Source organism: Dasypus novemcinctus, chromosome 11 (genome assembly GCF_030445035.2).
Source record: "Dasypus novemcinctus isolate mDasNov1 chromosome 11, mDasNov1.1.hap2, whole genome shotgun sequence".
In the NCBI taxonomy this organism is placed as follows: Eukaryota; Metazoa; Chordata; class Mammalia; order Cingulata; family Dasypodidae; genus Dasypus; species Dasypus novemcinctus.
This window is the reverse complement of record NC_080683.1, coordinates 42,247,976-42,270,165: the sequence shown is the minus strand read 5'-3', so window position 1 is coordinate 42,270,165 and position 22,190 is coordinate 42,247,976. Positions and strand designations below refer to the sequence as shown.

General features: G+C 35.1%; 1 protein-coding gene across 4 annotated transcripts in view; it reads right to left on the bottom strand.

Moving 5' to 3' along the window:
* The window catches only part of SMAP1 (small ArfGAP 1), a 202,230-nt gene that overhangs the window by 88,493 nt on the left and 91,547 nt on the right, over positions 1-22,190 (bottom strand). For 3 of the 4 annotated variants that reach the window (XM_058306979.1, XM_058306981.2, XM_071218544.1), the window contains 3 exons: positions 17,226-17,301; positions 5,494-5,574; positions 1,628-1,708 (listed from right to left, as the gene is read on the bottom strand). In XM_058306979.1, the coding sequence (XP_058162962.1) occupies positions 1,628-1,708; positions 5,494-5,574; positions 17,226-17,301 (238 nt within the window). The remainder of the gene's footprint in view (positions 1-1,627; positions 1,709-5,493; positions 5,575-17,225; positions 17,302-22,190) is intronic. The other variant, XM_058306980.2, reaches the window with a different exon arrangement.

Below are 22,190 nucleotides of genomic sequence, written 5' to 3'. Positions count from 1 at the left end.
CAGGGGTGTCCCCCACATAGGGGAGCCCCACGTGCAAGGAGTGCACCCTGCAAGGAAAGCCGCCCCGTGCAAAAAAAGCGCAACCTGCCCAGAAGTGGTGCTGCACACACAGAGAGCTGATGCAGCAAGATGACACAACAAAAAGAGGCACAGATTCCCGGAGCTGCTTACAAGAGTGCAAGCAAACACAGAAGAACACACAGCAAATGGACATGGAGAGCAGACAACCGGGGGTGGGGAGGTGGGGGAATAAATCTTTAAAAATAAATAAATAAATAAATAAAATTTACACCTCAATAAAGTTGATTTTTTTAAAATTTCAACAACTAAAATCAAGAAGGCTCCCTTTACTAAAAATTCCTTTAATATATTTTTATAATGATGTGCACTCAAAAGCCAAGGCACCAAAATTATTTAACCTATTCCTTCACAAAAGTCTAAGTGTTCTCCCTACCCCCTCATATGTATCCTGCATGTCAATGCCAAATTAATCTTTCATAACTATGCTTCTAGATTAGGTGCATTATCTGCCTTAGAATCTTTTAAATTCCCCCAAAAGAATAAACATCTCAACCTAGAATTTAAGGTCTCTTACAATTTGAACTCAGTCTAGTTTTATGGTCTTATTTTTCACTGCCTACTATAAACTGGCATAACATATCTTTAGCTGCACTAATCACTATTTTTCTAAGCAGACTTTCTCATTTTCCAGTTTCCATGCCAGTCCTTAGACTGCTCTCTCCAACTGATACTCCTGCCTTCCACCTTAATCCTATCTAGCTTCAAAACCTAGCTCAAATGCTCACCTTAATCATGAAGTCTTTTCTGAAGGCCCTTTCAGGTATGATCGCTTCATTCTCTAAACTTTCACTAAAGTCTGATTGAACCATTCTTACTTTGTCCCAATTTCCTTATAAACATAACTATCTCCCTGATATGACAGTACACGGGAGCTATAAGCACCATTTTTTATCTCATTAATTAAGAGAATCTGTCCTTACAGAACTCACATGATCTATATCCACATAGTTAAATTTTTTTTCTCTCTCCCCTTCCTCCCCGCCCCGCCCCCCCCACCCCAGTTGCCTGCTCTCTGTGTCCATTTGCTATGTGATCTTCTCTGTCTGCTTCTATTCTTGTCGGGAATCAGTGTCTCTTCTTGTTGTGTCATCTTGCTGCATCAGTTCTCAATGTGTGCGGTGCCACTCCTGGGCAGGCTGGACTTTCTTTCGCGTAGGCAGACTCTCCTTATGGGGCGCACTTCTTGTGCATGGGGCTTTCCTATGCAGGGGACACCCCTGCATGGCACAGCACTCCTTGTGCGCATCAGCACTATATGTGGGCCAGCTCCACACGGGTCAAGGAGGTCCTGGGTTTGAACCGCCGACCTCCCATGTGGTAGGCAGACACTCTATCCATTGAGCCAAGTCCACTTCCCTCACACATTTAAAATTGATTACAAATCATACAGGACAAGCTATGAAATGCTCAGCACTTGGTATCCACTCAACAAATATTTGTTCAAAGAATGATTATTTACATATTACGAATATCTGGAAAGTCATTAATACATAAATATACAAATAAGATGGTAATCTTTATAGTCTGGAAAAAAGGGAATTTTTACCTTTTCAGTTGTAAGAGGTTTTGCAGACTTTTCTGGCTCCTTTTCTCTCCTTTTCTCTTCCTTTTTTTTTTCCTTTTCTTTCTAAAAAATAGTTTAAAGTTCTGATAGTGAGTTTACTTTTCAAAAGGTTAACTTTTCCACCCCAAAATCTTCAAGATTGAGGAATGAATAAACATAAGGGGGAATGCAACTATGGACTAATATAGACTTATTATTCTAATAAGGGAAGAACTTGTAACATTGATACAAAGATAGTGGTTACCAGAAGTTCTGAAAAATAGGTATAACATGGGGCATACTGGGACACTGAAATTGTGCTGCATGACATTGCAATGATGGATATAAGTTGTTACACATTTTGTCAATATCTATAAAATTGTGCGGTATTAAGTACAAACCATAAAGTAAATTATAGACCATGCTTAGTAGCAATACTTCAATATGTGTTCATCAATTGTAACAAATGTACCACACTAATGAAAGATTTAAAAAATAAAATTCAATTTAAAATTTTTTTTCAAAATAAAAGGTTAACTCTTAACATATTTTTAATAGTTTGCATCACCATTTAAGAAAATGACAATGATGACAATACCCAGGTAATAATGAAATATAAGGATAAACAGCAAATTCATGCTGTCACTGTGGCTACATGTTGGCACAACAAATTTCTCTTAAAAAAAAAAATTAAGACAGAGGTGAGACAATTTAGAGCTCCCTCTATATTTTAGGTCTTATTTTGTGTTTCATTAAATTCTCACTCACTACAACCTTACATAAGGTTAGACTTTCTAACAGAAACCATAAAGTTGAATTTTGAATAAGAAGAAAAACCAAATTAAGTGATGAACAAAATTCTTTATCATATGTATGAAGAACAGTTTATAACAGGTAAGCACAGAGAAAAATTATAAAATCATTTTTAATTTTGAAAAATTATCTAATAGTTTGTCTGTTATCATATTTTTGTGCCTTAAATAAGGGCAAATATAACAATTTTCTTGGGGAAAAAAATGTTAAAGATAGTGCTTGGGACTAGAGCCAGATGACTAGTTATTTTATCCTAATCCATGGCAGTAGTGGTAAACTATATTGGTATTATGATGTTCACAATTTTTACCCAACTATTTCCAAAAAGGGGTGAGACAGCATATAGTATTAAAAACATAAAGGTCCACAAACATGCCCAAAAAGGTAAAATGAAATAAATATTAAACAAAACATTTATAAACCACTTAGGAGGGAAGAGATAAGCCCTAACCTAGACTTTAGTTTCCTGGTAGCAAACACTAAATATAAACGGATGAACCTAGGAGAGAAAACATGGTAAACATATATAATTTAATCAAAATACCTAAAGGTTATTGCTTGCATCTATGCCTTTAAAATGGTGTTTGATCCAACTTCACTGAATAGAATTTTTGTTATATATAAATCAGAAAGATAATATGTGCAATTCCTAAGCGATAATGCAAGAGAAATAATAAAAAGTTCAAAGAGCTTTGCAACCATTTGCCTAAAGTTCAAACACAGGCAAAATTATGTTGTTTAGGCTGTGTACATTAGTGCAAAACTATGAAGAAAAGCAAAGAGTGATGCTGGTAAAAGTCAGGATGTTGGTTACCTCTAAGGAGAAGGGATGAGCAATGACAGTCACAAGGGGAGTTTCTGAGGTAATGACAATGTTCAATTTTAATGTTGGTTATATGGTGTTCATTTTATATTCATTAAGATAGACATATACTTTATAAACATTTCAGTGTTAAAAGAAAAAACAAAGGCCACTAACAACCTCAAAAAAAGGACCCTGCAAACTACACAGCACTACCCAATATGAGACAATACTTTTAGTATTTTTTTCTTGGATATAAAATAGGAAAACAAAGCCCTTGGTGCTGATTCCAAATTCTAAAATGAATTCTTAGTAAAGATCTCTATATTGAGGGCATGAAATAGCAATGTCTTCGACTGCAAATTTAAGAAATGTAAAAATTCTAAAGCATTTCTCTTATTAATCATTTTGTTAATTAACCCTTAATAAAAAGTAATGAATGTAACAGTAACAAATCAGTGAAAGCATCTGTAATAAGGGGCTAAGTTAATAAAGGCTGTAGGTATATTGGTTCATGGCTATAGAAGGATACAGGGATAAAATTTCTAGGATCTGTATAAAAAGAGATTTTACATAAAGTTCCCTAAATATAAACTATAGACTAAGATTCTCTAATACCACTCATTTCAATAATGCTTTTTAGGAAAGGAATAAGTTAATACAAACATGAGCTTTTTGAATGCCTGAGGTACTAAAAACTTAAAAGCAATATATATGTTTTAAATCATCAGATGAACATGCATCAAACTGGCATTTTGCTATGAACATAAAGAATTCTAACAGTCTAGCATAGAGAAAAGACCATCCAGAAAAGGATACTTCTCAAAAAAAGATCTTTAAATCGGTTCAAGGACAAGTGCATGGTTGAAAGGCCCCTGGCTTAATACTGGAAATAAGGAAGAGCAACCTTTTAAGGATGGCTAGAAACATTACTTATTGGTGACAACCATTTCCCAAAACAAAAAAATCTTCATTTCCAAAAGACAGTTATCACTGATTAAATGATTCTAATGGGCCAGGCACTTTAAACTCCCCTTTCTATTTCCTCTACCCTATTTTAGCACATGTCCACTTCCTTTCACTCCTGGATTTGAGCAACAGATTCTCAATTGATCATCCTCCCTCAAGCCTTTTCTCCACTCATAAGCACTCCCCACAGAGCAAGCAGAAAAGTGTTATGACATGAAAATCTGATCCTGTCACACCTCCCCCTTTAAAACACATTCTTAAAGTGGTAGGCCCATCAGAACAAGATCAAATTCCTTCAGTGGGCTTACAAAGACTCTTCTTCCTCTCTCCCTACTTGCAACTCCATAAACATTCCACTTTCCCAATGGACAAGCTGCTACCTCTGCTTGGAATGTTTCCTACCTCTTTATTTAATGCTTAAAGTTTAAGATATATCAAAAGTCTACCTCAGTATTTAGAGCAGCTCAGTGAATATGCCTAGTTCATAGCACATATTATGTTACGATATAAATTTCTGTACAGTTATCTATTTTCCTTCATTAGACAGTAAGCTCCTGTTGGGTAAGGATGATAAGTTATCTGTCTTTGTATTACCCATGTTTAGCACACCATTTACGAAGGAACAGGCACAAAAAAAACGTTAACTCAAAGAATGTCTCAAAACTAATTCTTTAATGTAACAAAAGAAAAAAGGCAGAATCAAAGGAAATTAAAACCCTCTAATATTTGTAGGGATGATGTAAAAATAACAGTATTATTATGCACTTAACCATCCCCACACAAAACACATTCAAACAATATCACTGCTGATTCTAAACTCATAATTCTACACAACATTTTCTCTGTGTGATGGCTACTACTGCCTTAAAAGAGAAAAGATAATTTGACATTATTTTTCTTCAAATGCTTATAACTACAGTCATAGAAAGAAAAGATACATTATCAAAGACTTCTCTAAAAGATCAAGTAATTCAATAGTAACTGTCAAATAAAAGTTCCTATAAGTATAAGGTAATAATGGAAACAAAAACAAAAAATAAACTATTGAGATATACCTATCAAAAAACTCAGTCATTCTGAAATTAAAATACAGATTAAAGCCCTTAAACCCCATCTGAGCCATTGGAAAATATACTAGAAAATACTGTATTCAACGTATTTAATACTGGGAGCAATTCAAAATATAAACAAGTAGCACAGCACTTCCAAATTATGGCACATTATGAAATGAAATTCATTTACCATTGAACATTACATAATGTAGCTGGCCAAAACACTATCATACCTCCAATTTGTTTTTCTCAACAGCAGCTTGCAGAGAAGGAGAGGATACCAAAGGCTGAAGAGGAGCATCAGAGGAGGAAATCTGTGGAAAGCAAATGAAAAAGACAGGAGAAAAAAATAAAAAGGAGATAATCAGAATTGACAGGCACAGAAAAGAAACAAAAATCTGTATATACCTCAAGTATAGAAGCAATTAGAATCAATTTCAAGAAGGAAAACAATGCATCAGGACAAAGTATTGCTTTTTAGAAATTTCTATGTAAAAGTTCTAAAAGTAAATAGATTTGTTCTGAAAGTTCAAGTGTAATAGTGTATGAATTAAGATGGAGTCAATAGAATATAAAATTCAAAATGTATTCAGATAATACTATACAAAAAGTATTTGAAAATAAATTTAAGTTTCTCTCATTGTTCACATTTTTAGCCAATCTTACTACAGAAATACTAATATCCTGAAGCATGAAAACCCATACTCCCCAGAAACAAGGAAGGACAAGTTTTTTATTTTAGTTAAAATAACCATTTTAAGAATGAAAAATAAAACTGAAATAGTAAAATAGTTAATTAAAATTTTAATCAACTATTTAAGAAAAAAGAAAAATGAGGCTGGGGGGAAAAAGAGTGAATTAATGTAAAATAACAGCTGAGCAGCAGACTTATTATAAAGCAATTTATACACTTCCTTCTTTCAGACCAGCACACACAACCACCATTTCCAGTGCTGTATTTGCTGAATTACCCCCTAAAGCATTATGAGAGAGATATATATGCAGCTGAGGCAATTTACACATGAAAATGGATTTCATCTAAAAGCTTTTCACACATCTTCCGACCCAATTTCTATATGCTTAGTTGATCACTGTAATGGAAGCATTATCTTCAGGCTCTTTACTGCCAAGCTATAACTGAAATACATGTATAAAATGCATGGATTTTGGAGTCATAAAACTGACATCTCTATATTGTCCTATCATATCAATAGTGCCTGTGAGGGGAAGCGGACTTGGCCCAATGGATAGGGCGTCCGCCTACCACATGGGAGGCCCAGGGTTCAAACCCAGAGCCTCCTTGACCCATGTGGAGCTGGCCCACGCACAGTGCTGATGCGTGCAAGGACTGCCCTACCACACAGGGGTGTCCCCTGCATAGGGGAGTCCCACATGCAAGGAGTGCACCCCGTAAGGAGAGCTGCCCAGCGCAAAAGAAAGTGCAGCCTGCCCAAGAATGGCACTGCACACACGGAGAGCTGACACAGCAAGATGACACAACAAAAGAAACACAGATTCCCAGTGCCGCTGATAAGGACAGAAGCGGTCACAGAAGAACATACAGTGAACGGACACAGAGAGCAGACAACTGGGGGGAGGGGAAAGAAATAAATAAATCATTAAAAAAAAATAGTGCCTATGAGGACTTTTTAAAAACAAAAGATGCCATTACAGATAGGTCATTATGTAATAATATAACAAGATGACAAGTCTTCATTCAATCTGCTTGTTATTAAGTTAGTTACTATAGTAATTCTTGAATCACAACTGAGAACTATAGGCTTTAATCTTTTATTTCTTGCACATTGTCGGTTCTGTTTTAATTGTGCAAATTGGATATTACACTTAGAAGAAAACACATAATACAACTAGATCCTTCATTTAAAAATCAAAACTGTGCCTTAAAAGCTGCCTTCAAAGCTGGTTTGTACTATAAGATATTTACTTGCTAGAGATCTCTAATGACCACTTTATTTAGAACATAGGTATTAAAAAACACATAACAAAATCACTTAAGACAACTTGTACCATAAAGATATACTTACCCAAAGTCATGTAAAAAGTTGAATATATTTAATAATATAAAAGTAGAATAGAGGTATTTAGGATGTCAAGGGTTACTATTCCTTAGACACCAGAAAAAAAATTCATTATTACATGTCTCTTCTCCTTTTGAGAAGATGATAAACTAATATGGCCACTTTTAAAATTCAGAAGAATATAAAACTCTATCTGATAAATATGAATAACTTTCAAAAAAAATAATGTAAAAAAAAGTTTAATATTATGTTCTATCTAGAAAAGAACACAAGGACTTGTTCAGTAGGAAAGATATTTCAAAAGTTAATGACAGGAGCAGATGTAGCTCAGTGGTTGAGCACCTGTTTCCCATGTACAGAGTCCTGGGCTGGAAGGGGAGGGAAGGAGGAATGGGGGATAAGAAAGGAAGGGAAAACGAGAGAGAGAGAGAGAGAGAGGAAAAGAGAGAAAAAAGAGAAAGAGAATGAGCAAAAGAAAGAGAAAAATAAAATTTTTTTAAAAAGTCAATGACATATCCAGGGTACATAAAAATGTTTGGATATTTTCATAGTGGTTACAATTAAAAACAACAACTGAGGGAGTGCTGAGTTCTTAGCCAGGGGAGCTCTATCACAGTCCCTAAAGGAACAGCAACAATCCCCCAAGTGCAACGGCAAAGACCAAAAAAGAAGGAAGGCCCAACAATGAGCCCTTAATACTATGCTTGTAAGCCCATGCACCTGAAATAAGAACAAGGCCTAGAGCTGCAGGGTGCCTAAGAGTTACCTCCTGAGAGCCTCCACATTGCTCAAATGTGGCCAGTCTCGAAGCCAAACTCAGCATGTAAATGTGTTGCTTTCCCCCCAGCATGGGACATGACTCCCGGGGATGAGCCTCCCTGGCATCAAGGGATAACTACCAAGTACCAGCTGATGATGTAACTAGAAAATGACCTTGAATAAAAGGGTCAACTCGGACCAGCAGAATATCTCAGTCTACATATAATACCAGGAGTCAAAAATGCTTTTTGACCTGAAGAAAAGGGGGAAATGGAAAGAACAAATGAGTTTATATGGCTGTGAGTCTCCAAAAAGAACCGGGAGGTTATCACAGGGGTTGCCCTTATGCACACCTGAGCAGAGTCCCAGAGACAGATAAAGTAGATACAACCCCGGGTATCGGTTCTTCTGAGGGCTACAGAGACCCACAGGTTCTATGGTCATGGCAGATGGAGTTCAGTGCCATGTCAGTTGGCCCTACTTTGGAGTTTGTGTTTCTGTGTGATGGAGCTGGACTCAGATATGATCTTTGTCCACAAGCCTCTCCTGTTACTTTTACTGGAACTGGAGTTGGTGCTGGGGTTTAATGTATACTCAGGGGACCTGAATCTCTGGACTGACCATGTGATAGCAAGGCCCTGAGCCTCAACAGACTTGCAACTCCTACACTCTGGTTTATTGGACTTACCCCACTCAGCCAACATGGAGGTGAAGAATGTCAACCAGCACACCAGGGAGCCAAGAGTGCCGACCACTGAAAGCAGGAGAATTGCATCCAGCATCCATGTGGAATCTAAGCTCCCTCTTGATATAGATGGGGAGTGGACACAACCATTCTAAGGTCCACAGGATGGAGGAATAGAGTATGGGTTAGAGTGGACTTACTGATATTCTATTCATGAACTACTGTGATTAGTAATAGAAGAAAATGTGGCATTGGTGTGGAGAAAGTGGCCATGGTGGCTGAGTTGTGATGTGGGGGCATTTTCGGGGTTGGAGTTGTCCTGGGTGGTGCTGCAGGGACAGTTACCGGACATTGTATGTCCTCCCCTGGCCCACTGGGCGGACTGTGGGAGAGTGTGGGCTATTATGTGGACCACTGACCATGAGGTGCAGCAGTGGTCAGAGATGTATTCACCAAATGCAATGAATGTCTCATGATGATAGAGGAGGTTGTTGTTATGGGGGGAGGAGTGGTGTAAGGGGGGTGGGGGTATATGGGGACCTCCTTTTTTTTTAGTGTAACATTTAAAAAATAAAGACAAAAATAAAATAAAATTTAAAAAGTAACAACACATGTGAAAAGGGGGCATGATAGAACATATTTATTCTTTTAAAGAAGTAGTAATCATTGATTTTGATATGTATATGATAACCAGAACAGCAGAAAGTATGAAAGTAGTCTTGCTGTAATCAGAACTGTATCATAAAATGTTTTATCACTTCATGATAAGGATTTTGGGTTTTTTCCTATGTAAAATGGAGAGTCACTGATTCTAAAGCAGGGCAGTTAAAGTCTAGGGACATTTGAAATACTCCTACATGGGGAAAGGATAGGTGTGAGAAGAGTTACTAAGGAGAGAGACCTGACCTAAGAGATTACTGAAAAATTCCAGATGAGAGGTAATTACACCTGAAGAAAAGGTACTTTAATTCTGGCTCTAAGTAATGTGACAGTGTATAACATGCCAAATCCTGTATTTCTTCCTTCCCCACCTTAAAGAAATTATCTTTTATTTTTTATATTTTCAATAATAAACATTTGATAAATTTGTTTCCTGTTAAACTATTAAAAAAAAAAATAGTCAATGACAGGGAAACAGATGTGGCTCAACCAAATGGGCTACCGTTTACCATAAAAGAGGTCCAAGAATCGGTACCCAGGGCCTCCTGGTGAGGGCAAGCTGGCCCATGCAGAATACTGGCTGATGTGGGAATGCCGCCCCACACAGGAGTGCCATCCTGCGTGGGAATGCCGCCCAGCACAGGAAGGCTGCCCCGCGTTGGAGTGTTTGCCGACACAGACAGTTGGCACAGCAAGATGACACAACAAAAGATGCAGAGGAAAGAAAATAAGATGTAGCAGAACGGGTAGTTGAGGTGGCACAAGAGAGTCATCACCTCTCTCCCACTCCAAAGGACCCAGGACCAGTTCCCGGAGACACCTAATGAGAATACAAGGCAACACAGAAGAACACACAGTGAATGGACACAGAGAACAGACAATGGGAAGGGGAGGGAAAGAAATAAAAAATAAATCTTTTTAAAAGCAAAGTCAATGACAGAGTATTACTACTAACAATAGTCTGTCATTGACTTCTGAAATATCTTTCCTACTAATACTTTGATGATTCTCTTTCATAATTTGTTACAAATGTTTCACAATAATGCAAAGTATTGGTGGTAGGGTGATGTATGATGTTATGCATGCTTGTTTCATAAGTTTACTACTGTTACTATACACTTACTTTTTATGTATGTTCATGTATGAATGATAAACTTCAATAAATTTTTTATGGGAAAAAAGTCAATGACAGATCAACAGATGAATGGATTTTTAGTTTATTCAAACAAAAAGACTGACTGCAGCAATTTTTTGATGGGTGATACCTTAGATTAACATAATTATATTGTTATATTTTGGTAAACCCATACCAAGAATTTATTCATCAATAAAAAATGATCTAATAGTACACATACAAACACAGATGAATTTCAGAAACACACTGAAAGAAAAATGTAAGACACAAAAGAGTGTATACTATATAATACCATTCATATGAAATTTTAGGAAAGACAATACAATCTAAAATGCAGATCAGTGGTTGTCTGGGACAGCGCTGGGGTTGATTAGGAAGGGTACAAAGGAACATTCTGGAGTGATGGAAAGGTTCTGTAGCTTGACTATGGTGGTGATTACACAGGTGTATATGTATTTGTCAAAATACATTGAACTGTACTTTAAAATGTCTGCATTTTATTGTATATAAGTTATACCTCAATAAACTTTATCCCCAAAAAAGTTAATGAACAGGGAAAGACATATATGTGCACAAGGAATGAAGAAACAGAAGCCACCACATTGACAAATGAAGCAAGAGACACTACAGAACATAGACTGGTAAGTGGAGAGAGGGGTGGGTAAAGGAAGAGGAAAGGAGGAAAAAAGAAAGAAAATACAGAGGGGCAAGAAAAAATAAGAATTCTTGAGTACTCATTCTAAATCTCTTAAAACCATCCACTTCTCACCACTTCCACTACCCATTCAAGTAGGAAATTACCATCCATCACCTGAATTAGCCCTCCCTAATTGGTGTCCTTGCCCCAAGTCTTGTTCTTCTCCAAACCATATTCTTAATTATGCCACCACCACTTTCCTCTTCACCAACAAATCATCATCCCAATAGCTTATATATTTATTAGATAAGAATGAAGGTAGCATGCTTTATCTTACTTAATTCTTATAGTCATGCTAAGAAATATAGACCCTATGATTACCATTATTCTACAGAAAAGGAAACTGAAGTAACCAAAATAAGAAATAAAGAATACCAACCAAACTCTATAGTGTTTCACATTAATCCTAGCTCACCACTTAAACATTCCCCTAGGTTTCTCCTCATCTTGAAGGACATCTAAACTCATTGCAATGGGACCACATGGACTTGAAATTAATGTTCAAATATCTTAAATAACTAATCATACAATTATCATTTAATTATAAACAAAGCTTAATAAAATTTCTAGTACTATCCCATTTTATTGTAATATAATACAGAAACATTTATCCACAACAATTTCTAAAATGAAATTGTTCACTTAATTTTACTTCTATCATACAAAATGTATGTATTCAAATTGAGTTCAAGTGGTTAATTCTAAAGCATGAGAAATAGTAAGGTAGGCAAGAAATACATAAATAAGAAAAATAGGAAGAACAAATAAGTGATTTGAATTTAAATTCACCAACTACCAAAGATTATTAGCTGACAGAACTAAGGAAGTTAGGTCAGGATTAAATAGGTATTAGAGTTACCTACACATTTTGCTGCTCTAGTAGATTTTCCTTTTTTCTTTCTTTCATTTTTTTGATCACTATGATGGCAAATGAAAAATGTGAAATGGAAATATGAGAGAGAGACAGAGAGGGAGAGGAAGAGAGAGAAACTACTATAGGAAAAGAGCAAATTACGTGACAGTTCAGCCTCTTTTACTTAAGACCTGCTTGATCTCCTAAGAATGCACTTATTACTGTGCTTACAGTTGTGATTCCCTATTGGATTAGGTGGTGAGGGATAAAAGACAGGACATATTTCCATGGTCACAGCTTTTCAAATTTCTCCTATCACTCACAGAAATAAAGAACAGCCAAGGAGGGCAGACTCACTCTGTATCACTGTAGTAGGCAGAATTCTAAGATGGCTGCCAAGAGTCCCACTCCTGGCATATGTGTGTGGGCGCAGCTGTAATATGATGGATTTCATTCCCTTGAATAGGTTATTCTTTGACAAAGGTGAAAGAATTTTTCTGATGAATTAAGATGCCAAATTAGTTGACAATGAAGTAATTAAAAGGGAGATTATCCTGAGTGGGTTGGCCTAATCAGACAAGCCCTTGAAAGGCGCTGGGATCTTGGTGAAAGATGAGAACGAAAGTGTAAGAGAAATGCTCCTGCTAGAATTGAAAGAAGGCAGCTGACATGTTGTGAGAGAAGAGTCCATGTGGCAAGGACCTGTAGTGGCCTCAAAGAATTGGGAGGTCCCCATCAAACACGAGAGCACGGAAATTTAGGCATATGATCAGAAGGAAATGAATTCCAATAGCAATCCATGTGTTTGGAAGAAGGTCCTGAGCCTCAGATGAAATGTGACTCAAAGAACCCAACTACATGTCTAGATTCTTGACCCACAGAAATGGAGAGATAATGAATCTGTGTTGTTTTAAACCACTAAGTTTGCAGTAGTTTGTTGAACAGCAAAGGAAAATACAATAACCATCACTTTACTCAAAAAGGTACAAAATCCTCAGCCATCTGGCATTGAAGCCCTCCTTATTTGCTTTTCAAGACTTATCTTGATATGTTTATTCTCTCCATCCTCATCTACCCACCCTTGATAGCCATCCTTCATACTTGCTAAACAGAAGAGTGTTGTAGACTACTCATCAATCCCCAAACACTATATAATACACCTAAACTCTCCTTCCTCCTCATCTCACTTTGACACAAAGGACAGAAATGTTCCTTTAGCCTGAAATGCCCTCTTTGCATTATTACTCAGTCCACTTCCTCTTTGCTGAAATCCTACTTTTCTATTATGAATTATCTCAAATATATCTCCTTTAAGAATTCTCCCTGAAGAAACTAACTACCCCTTTAAGCCTCCTCCCTTAATTTATGCCTAATGTGTCACAGGCACAAAACCATATGGTCTAAAGCACAAACTCCCTCTATAAAAGTGGCACATACATCCCTCCCTGTTTTCTCAAGAGGACTATGTTTATATGAACACACACCACATTTTTTAAGAGTTTGCTAGAGCCATACTCTTCACAACTGCAAATAAATCCCTAGAAATGAAGGAAATATCATCCTAACCCCATTCATACTCTACATAATGGACTCAGGTAATTTAGCTCACAACTTATTAAATGGCCAGGGAGGCAGAGAGCAGAACTTTAGAAAAGTGGCAAAACTCTTTGACATTGTTTTGTTGTGGTTTATTGCTTCGGAATTTGTCTTATTTATTTTGAAATGCTTACGTTATGGAAGGGCAAGAAATTTAACAGAGTTCAAAAATAAAAGGTTAAAACACAGAGAAACAGGGTCACCTTCAGGTCCTTATTCCAACAGTCTTGTCTAGAATAAGGAAACAAAATAAGAACAGTAACACATACTGACAGCACTAAAAAAAAAATGGCAACTAAAACAAAAGGAGACAAATCACAAAAATCAGATGCAAAAAAAAAAAAAAAAACCTATAAAGGTAGGGCAATTTGGCACCACTTAATGTAGGGATAACAGCTGCACCAAGCTTAATAGCTACTCAAGACATCTCTTTATTATATCAGAGTACAACTAGTGTTCAAACTGTCCTCCCTTAGATATCACCCCCCTCCAACATTTAGTTTATGTGCTATAAAAGGTACTTATATTTTGACTCAAATTATATATATTTTTTAAGCTGATTTTATCTCCACTATAAACTTAAATCTCTCTGAAAGCAAGTGTCATGTCTTTTTTTTGTTTCAGTATCCTGGGAGATTGTGACCATAATAAACGATCAAAACTTATTATCTGAATCAATGTTCATCTATTGAAGAAGACAAAACACTGGATATAAATATGTAACGTACTTCTTAGTAATATACAAGATTACTTGTACATTGATCACCATGAATTAGGAAGAAATAATTTAAAACTTGCTAGAATATAAATTTGGTGGTTTTTTACTTATTATTTTGCATACAAATTAGTAGGTGCAATACATTTTCCCTTGGGTTAAATTTTATTTTTATAATGGAACAATATTCTTTCTGAATTTTCATTTCAGGAATAAGATAAACTCAAGAGTATAAAACTTTTTACCCTGAAATTTTTAAAAATGGGAAAATAATCATAGAATGAATCCCCCTATATACTTCACTAATATTCTTCAACCTTTAACATTATGCTTTCTCCCTCTCTCTCTTATTATCCACACAAACACACATACACACACACAATAAGCACAAAATATCGCTGAATCATTTGAGGAAAGTCATAGATATCATGACACTTGGTACCTACTTTTATTCCAGCAGGCATCAGCTATAAAAAAAAAAAAATTCTCCAACTAAGCATACCATTATCACACCTCAGAAAGTAAAAAATAATCCATAATAACAGCCATTATCCAAAGCTAAAATTCCATTTTTTATATACTACATCAAAATAATTTCCAAATTGTTTCCAAAGAGAAATAAAATACAGTAAATACAAATATAATTAAAAACAGCAAAAACAATCAGAATTTTTTAAGTGTTTAATGTAAAGGAGCAGTATGTTTTACAATACACTAAAATGATTTCTTAAAATGTGTTATTTAATAGTTTTAAAGTGAGTCTTTTTTTCCATAATGCTAAAACCAGCTGTGGCAGTCTGATATTATTGATGAATTCCAAAAAGAAATATAGATTATGTTTGTAAACTGCTCTGTTCCTTGGGAACACTAACCCTTTGATTTTATTAGATTCAGTTGGGTCATCTGATTAGATTATGTTAAGATTAAGACTTTGATTCAATCATGTCATTGGAGTGTGATTCATTGTTGAGTGCCCGCCTCCTTGGTGGGTTGATAAAATAGACTTTCACACAGAAATACACAAACAGCAAAGCAGGTACAGAGAGAAGAACAACACAGAGGAAGAAAGAAAGCTCATTAGACATGGCAGAGGACCCGGGAAGAGAGATGAGACTGATAGTCTACAACTGACCTTGTGAAGAGAACAGAGCTGCTGAGCCCGGAAAGAAATGAGTCCAGGGAACAGAGATGAGCCCTATGCCAGCCTACAGCTGAGATGAGAAGGAGCTGGACCCAGGGAGCCTTAAGAGGGAAGAGGAAGGCTGAACCCTCACCCGCCATCTTGCGTCAACACGTGGCAACAGAATTTGGTAAAGAAGTAACCTTGAGTCAGACTCTTTAGGGCCTTGTGACTGTAAATACTCTATAAAAGCTAAGAGATTTCTGGTACTTTGTATAAGCACCCCTATGACTGACTAATATATAAGCCATAATTGTTAAGGGCATTGTAAATCTAATTCTCAACACTTTCAAATTTTATCAATCTTTCGAAAGCTATCAACCCCTACTTCCACTATAAATATAGCCAAAACTCTACATACAGGGGTATTCTGCTTCAAAATATACATTAATGATACTTTTAAAAATGTTAGTGATTTTTTTCATAGTCTAAGATAATGTATTAAAATATCCTCAGTTTGCTATGATTTGACTGAATTTTTTGTATATTGCGTCTACATATAGATTGAAAGGCAAATACAGTTTGCATGCAAAATAAAATTAAACTATTGTCTCAAAATTGTGTGACAGGGAGAAGATGCGGATCAAGCAACTGAGCACCCACCTCCCACACAGGAAGTCCCAGGCTGGGTTCCTAGTGCCTATCAAAGAAGACAAACAAAACAACAAGCATACATAGCGGGAAAACAAAACAAAACAAGAAGATGAGCGAACAAAGAGCAGACAATGAACAAAAACAAAAAATAATGATAAGGGAATAGAGATGACTCAAGAAGTTGAGCACCCGCCTCCCAAGCGGGAGAGCCCAGGTTGAGTTCCCAGTGCCTCCTAAAGAGAAACCCAACAGACAATGAGCAGATAATGAGCAAAAACAACGAGTGCAAGCAACAAGCAAAAACAATCAGCAAAACAACAAGCAAAAGCAACGAGCAAACAGAAGAGGGAGCCATCTAGGGGGGTGGATTGTGTAGCAGATGATTTGACGATAATAATAATTGGTTTATTGCTTACTTATTAATCTAGCAACCAAAGGCAAATTATTCTTAAATGGTAATTAAGTTGGATGGGAAAATCTAATCAGAAAAAGAACTCTAAATAGAACAATTGATATAACACCTTTGAGCACTATAGTAAGCTCTCAACTTTAAGGAGTCCCAGAATGTTTGATAATAATCAACTGAATTGCCATTTTTTAATAGTCATCTAAGCGTAATATTTTATATTTTAATGTTTTTGTTTGGACAGAAATTCTATAAAAAGAATTAAATTGCTTTCAAATGAACACCCAAAACCATAAATTTGCCTTTTTTCCTTTCCATACATTGCCAGAATTTAACAAAATAATTTTCTCTCCTCATTTTTTTCAATCAGAAGCTATATCTTTTTCTGAAAGTTTCAAAAATATTAACTTAATTAAATGCCATTTAAGAAATTATTAGGACTCATATACACTATGCTCCTTTCTAAATCAGGGCTTTGCTCTGTGAGAGCTTAATGGTATGTGACAAAAAAATGAAATAAAGCATTCCAGTGTTTAAACATGTAACCACATGTTTTTACACAAAGAAGTAAAGTGTAATATCTGTTTAGAATTTGAGATCTGATCAATAAGCAGCAATTGGTGCAAGAGTTGCAGATTTTACTTACATTAGGAATAGCTATAGCATTCTTATCGTAGTATTTCTTCTTTTCATATTTATCTCTGATGAAAAATTCCACAGCTCTGAAAACAAATAACTTAAGGAAAAGCATGAGTTCAGTGACATGAATGCTCTCTCTTACTCACCTCTCTCCCACAGAGCCTAGACTCTAAATTTAATTTCTCCCACTCCAAGCCTGTGCTTTTTCTCACACTATTTCTGCAGCCAAACTCCATCACCTGCTTCTCTCTGTGCCAAAAAAAAAAGTCTACCACTTTCAGGAAGTTTTCACATTCCACAAAAAACCACCCAAGCCAAATATAGAAAGAAAAGTAACTGACCACAAATCTCAATTCCCACCCCACCCCCCTCACTCCCAAATCAAACTTTAAATTTAAATCAAATTCATATTGGATTTTCAATATAAGAAGAGAAACTAGCATCTATCCAGTACCCACAATATACCAGACATTGTGTGTTATATTGTACATATTTTGTTTCCTTTAATCCTCTCATAACCCAGTAATTTCCATATTATTATTTCTGCATCATAGATTAAGAATCAGTAACTTGGAAAGAATAAGCAATTGGCCCAAGGTAATGACCTAATATGGAATCTCAAAATCTATGTCCTTCTCCACTACAAATGTTGTCTCTGGGTGTATCACATAAAAATTCACTGTGAATTAAAAAAATGGTGGCCAATTTTTTATTTGCTACCTTGAGGAATGGAGAAGGCAAAAAAGCAAAAAGAAAGGTCAGTACTGTTTCATTTTTTGCAGTTTAATTGGAGAAGTTGGTTTACAGAAAAAAAAAATTACAGCAATCCCATATATCCTCCTATAGGTGACACTATGCATTAGCATGGTACCTTTGTTATAACTGATGAAAGAATATTAAATTTGAACTACTAACTATAGTCCATAGTTTACATTAGGTGTATATTTTCCCCATATACTGCCCTATTAGTAACAGCTTGTACTAGTGTGGTACATTTATTATAATATATGAAAGGACATTTATACAGGTACTATTACCTATAGTTCATTGTCTACAATAGAGTTCCCCGTATCATAAAGTCCTGTTTTATCTTTTAATTTTTATTCTAGCAACATATATATGAACTAAAGTTTCTCCTTTTACCACAGATGATATGTACGATTCACATATATAATTCAGTGCTGTTTATTACACTACAATAATACACTGCCATCACCACCATTTCTAAGACTTTACAATCAGTCTATATAGAAATTCTGCACAAATTAAGCATTAACTGCCCATTCTCTATTCCAACCCAGCCCTGATAACCTATATTCTAAATTCTAACTCTATGAGTTTGCTTATTCTAATTATTTCACATCAGTGAGATCATACAATATTTGTCCTTTTGTGTCTGGCTTATTTCACTCAGCATAATGTCTTCAAGGTTGGCAGACCTTTATACAGGGGTCTTAGGAATGGTGAAAGGGTAGGCAAGTAGAGCAGGTACTCTTGACATTCCATTTATTAAGGAAGCTGAATAATTAAAGTTTTTTTTTGTTTGTTTGTTTGTTTTTTTTTGAGGTGCTGGGGCAGGGATTAAATCTGGGACCTCATTTTATGTAGAAAGCCAGCACTTACACGCTAAGTCACATTTGCTTCCCTGGGTTGATTTTTCCATTAGTTTTGCTTGTAGTTTGTTTTTTGTTTTCAGGAGACACTGAAAACCGAACCTGGGGCCTCCCATGTAGAAAGCAGGCGCTCCCTAAAAGCTATTTTTAAAGATAATTTTCTACAACCCAAGTGTGTTTCTTCTCCCCCCCCCCCCCCCAAACAGCCGATGAAAGTAGGTATCATTTTGTAGCTAAAACTAGAGCACAAAAGAGTTTCAGTTCTTAGGGATTCTACAAAAAATTACCATAAATACGCCAAGATTTTTGTAAAATGCAATAACGTTATTTTTCAAAATAAGACTCAAAGTATTTCACATGCTAAATGTTAAGTAAGTTTGCCCATGATTGTAAAGGCAAGTTCACGATTAACATTTTTTGGGTTTTTTTTCCTAATAGGAAAAAAAATGAAAAAAAATTTTTTTAGTTGGCCTTTTGGATAAGACATCTTATTTTGGATGTATTGAGCAATTTTCATTGTAGACACAACTATTCGACAGCAAAAAAAGAAGCAGAATATTTACTTGAACTGATAGCAATTTTCACTCAAGATAATATGAAATATACTTACTGTTTTAAAAATTATATAGATATAAAAAAGGAGTAATAGTTACCATTAAATATGTTACATAATTTAAAATATTCATTTATACATTTTTGTACTTAAATTTAGAAATCTTAAATTCTTAAAATGTAATTTTTATGTTTAATTATCTTTTAAGAGAATAATACTGGTATTTTCCCTTCTTAAAGAAAGAAACAACAGTTTATTTTGGATATTGCTTACACTGTGCTATATATTAAAGCTTGAAAATATCAATATTTTCATTTATAACATGTGATGACAAAAAAATCACCATTTTAGACAAAAAAATAATTACTATGAGATAAGATTCACTAAGGTAAGAAATACAGTATACAAAATAATTTAACCACCATGAGTAAAACTAAAACCAAGAAAAATATGACAGTTTTATAAATATGACAGTTTTATAAATACTTAATTTTTAAAAAGCAGTCATTTTAAGTTTCGCAGTGAATCTTTTGGAGTGAAAAAATGAACACCTGGTCAAATGAGGTACTGCTATGAAATTTCAAAAATAACATATCTGAGAAATCTTAGTTCACAGTTCAATGTATTTTATATAAATGCTCCAAATACAGTTGAATTTCTGGCTCTGCTCATGATAAGAAATCTCAGAAATTATCTAAAACTTAGTAAGCAATTTAAAAAGTCAAATAAAGACAAAATTAGTATTTGATACCTATCTGTTTGATCAAGGAAGTAGAAATAAAATAAAGCATTAGAATAGGAGAATTTACTAGGACCTTCCTAGTAACAGCAAACATTTTTTAAAGGCAATGAAATCACACCACAAAGTGAATTTTAAAATTTAATGGCAGTCATCCAAGGAAGGACTGGGATTTACAGGACATGGTCTCCCCCTTAGAATATGACTATCCCTCTTAGAATGAACATCTCACAAACCTCCTATCTATTTTTGTACAAGGTCCTAAATGCAAGCCAACTGTCCATCATTACTTCATCCAAAAGGATAATTTCTTCCAGAGGTGGACAAACTTTTTCATTAAAGCGCCAGAGAATAAATCTTTTAGACTTTGTGGGACAGTATATTACAAGTACTCAACTCTGCCTTTCTAGCTCCTAAACAGATAATCATAAAAGAATAGGCATGGTGATGTTCCAATAAAGCTTTGTTTACAAAAGCAGGCAAGAGACCAACTTCTGAATTCTATTCCAGTGCTAGAGTAAAAACCTAGCCAGGCTGGATTTATGGAGCGTCTGGACTCCATGTCTGCACTTGTCATTATAGACAATTTAAGAAATTTTCAAGGTAAATTTTAACGATAGCGTTTATGCATTACTTGCTAACTTTAGAAACTAATTCCCAAAGAAGGTATTCTCCAGTAGGCACATTGTGACTATCAAGTTAGCTAATCTATGGAAATCTATGGAAACGATACCTAGTGTTTAAAAAAAGATACTACTACTCACCTCACAAGGTTGTTGAGAGTTTGGGAAATTATATATAAAGCACCTAGCAAAATACCTAACAAACAGTAAACACTCAATAAATGAAACTAATTTTTACTTTTATATTACTTTATGTATAGATTTCCTCACCTTTAAAATGGAAATAACAACAGTATTTATCTCACATGATTGAGGTAAGAATTAAATAAGTTCCTGTATATAAAGACATAAGAACAGTGCCTGGTACACAGTGCTATTTACTTATTATTACTAATGCTTATTAGTGCTTATTATTAATAAATGTATATAGATAGGCAAATCTTTAAAACATAAGGCCCATGGTAGGGACAGGAAATGATTAGGAGCTATAGCATTAAAGCAGACAAGATGCCTAGCATATTACCTTTAAACAGATGAGTAAATGAGAAACAACAAAAGAACAAACAAATTTGGAGCTCAGGACATATATATATTCATTTTCCAGTCTCAGTGTGTCATTTGAGACATAACGATTTCATCCTATTGATGTAGCTCAATGGTATAAACAACAAAAAAATTTAGAACTAGAACAACAAAATGTTCAAGAAAATCCAGGTAAGGAATATATTAATAGCAATTCAATTTTTTAAGTTATTATAAATAAAACAAGCAACAATAACAAAATACCTCAGAATCTTCCACATTCCTCTAGTTCCTAAGGTTTGCTACTGCAACCCTAATTCTCCCCATCCCCAAAGCTAATGAATGGTATCACATAAGAAAAATTTTAATATTACTTCATGTATTATCTTTTAACATGTATTTGTATTTTAAGATTTTTCTTTCTTTATAGATACAATTTTTTTGGTAAAGATACAATTTTAAAGACAACTAAATTAATATCTACTACCAAGGAACAAAATCTTCCACTTCCAGGCACATACTACTGACAGGAGTTAAACTTTGAAAAGCTCAAATAACCTCAAAGGAGAACTGCTGATTAGGTTTGGTGCACAATAGAGCTCATGGAACTGAAGTAATTAAAAGTTTTAGATAAGACCCAATATCCTAATAATAAAAAGCCTAACCTAAAGCTTTATCATTTGTCATGCACTACTACATGCAGCCTATAATTAACCACATCCCACATGAGAAATTACATTTTCACAGAAGTTTCTGCATAACTTATAAATCGCAAAGCTTTTAAAAAGTAACAAATCCTGTTAAGAATGCAGTGAGGTCCTATATTATGTGAATTTAACTCCATTTGGTTCGACTTACCTCTGGGGGTGAGACAACTATATTCAAATCTTTAAAAGTAAAGTGATGTTAGGTGTTTCAAAGG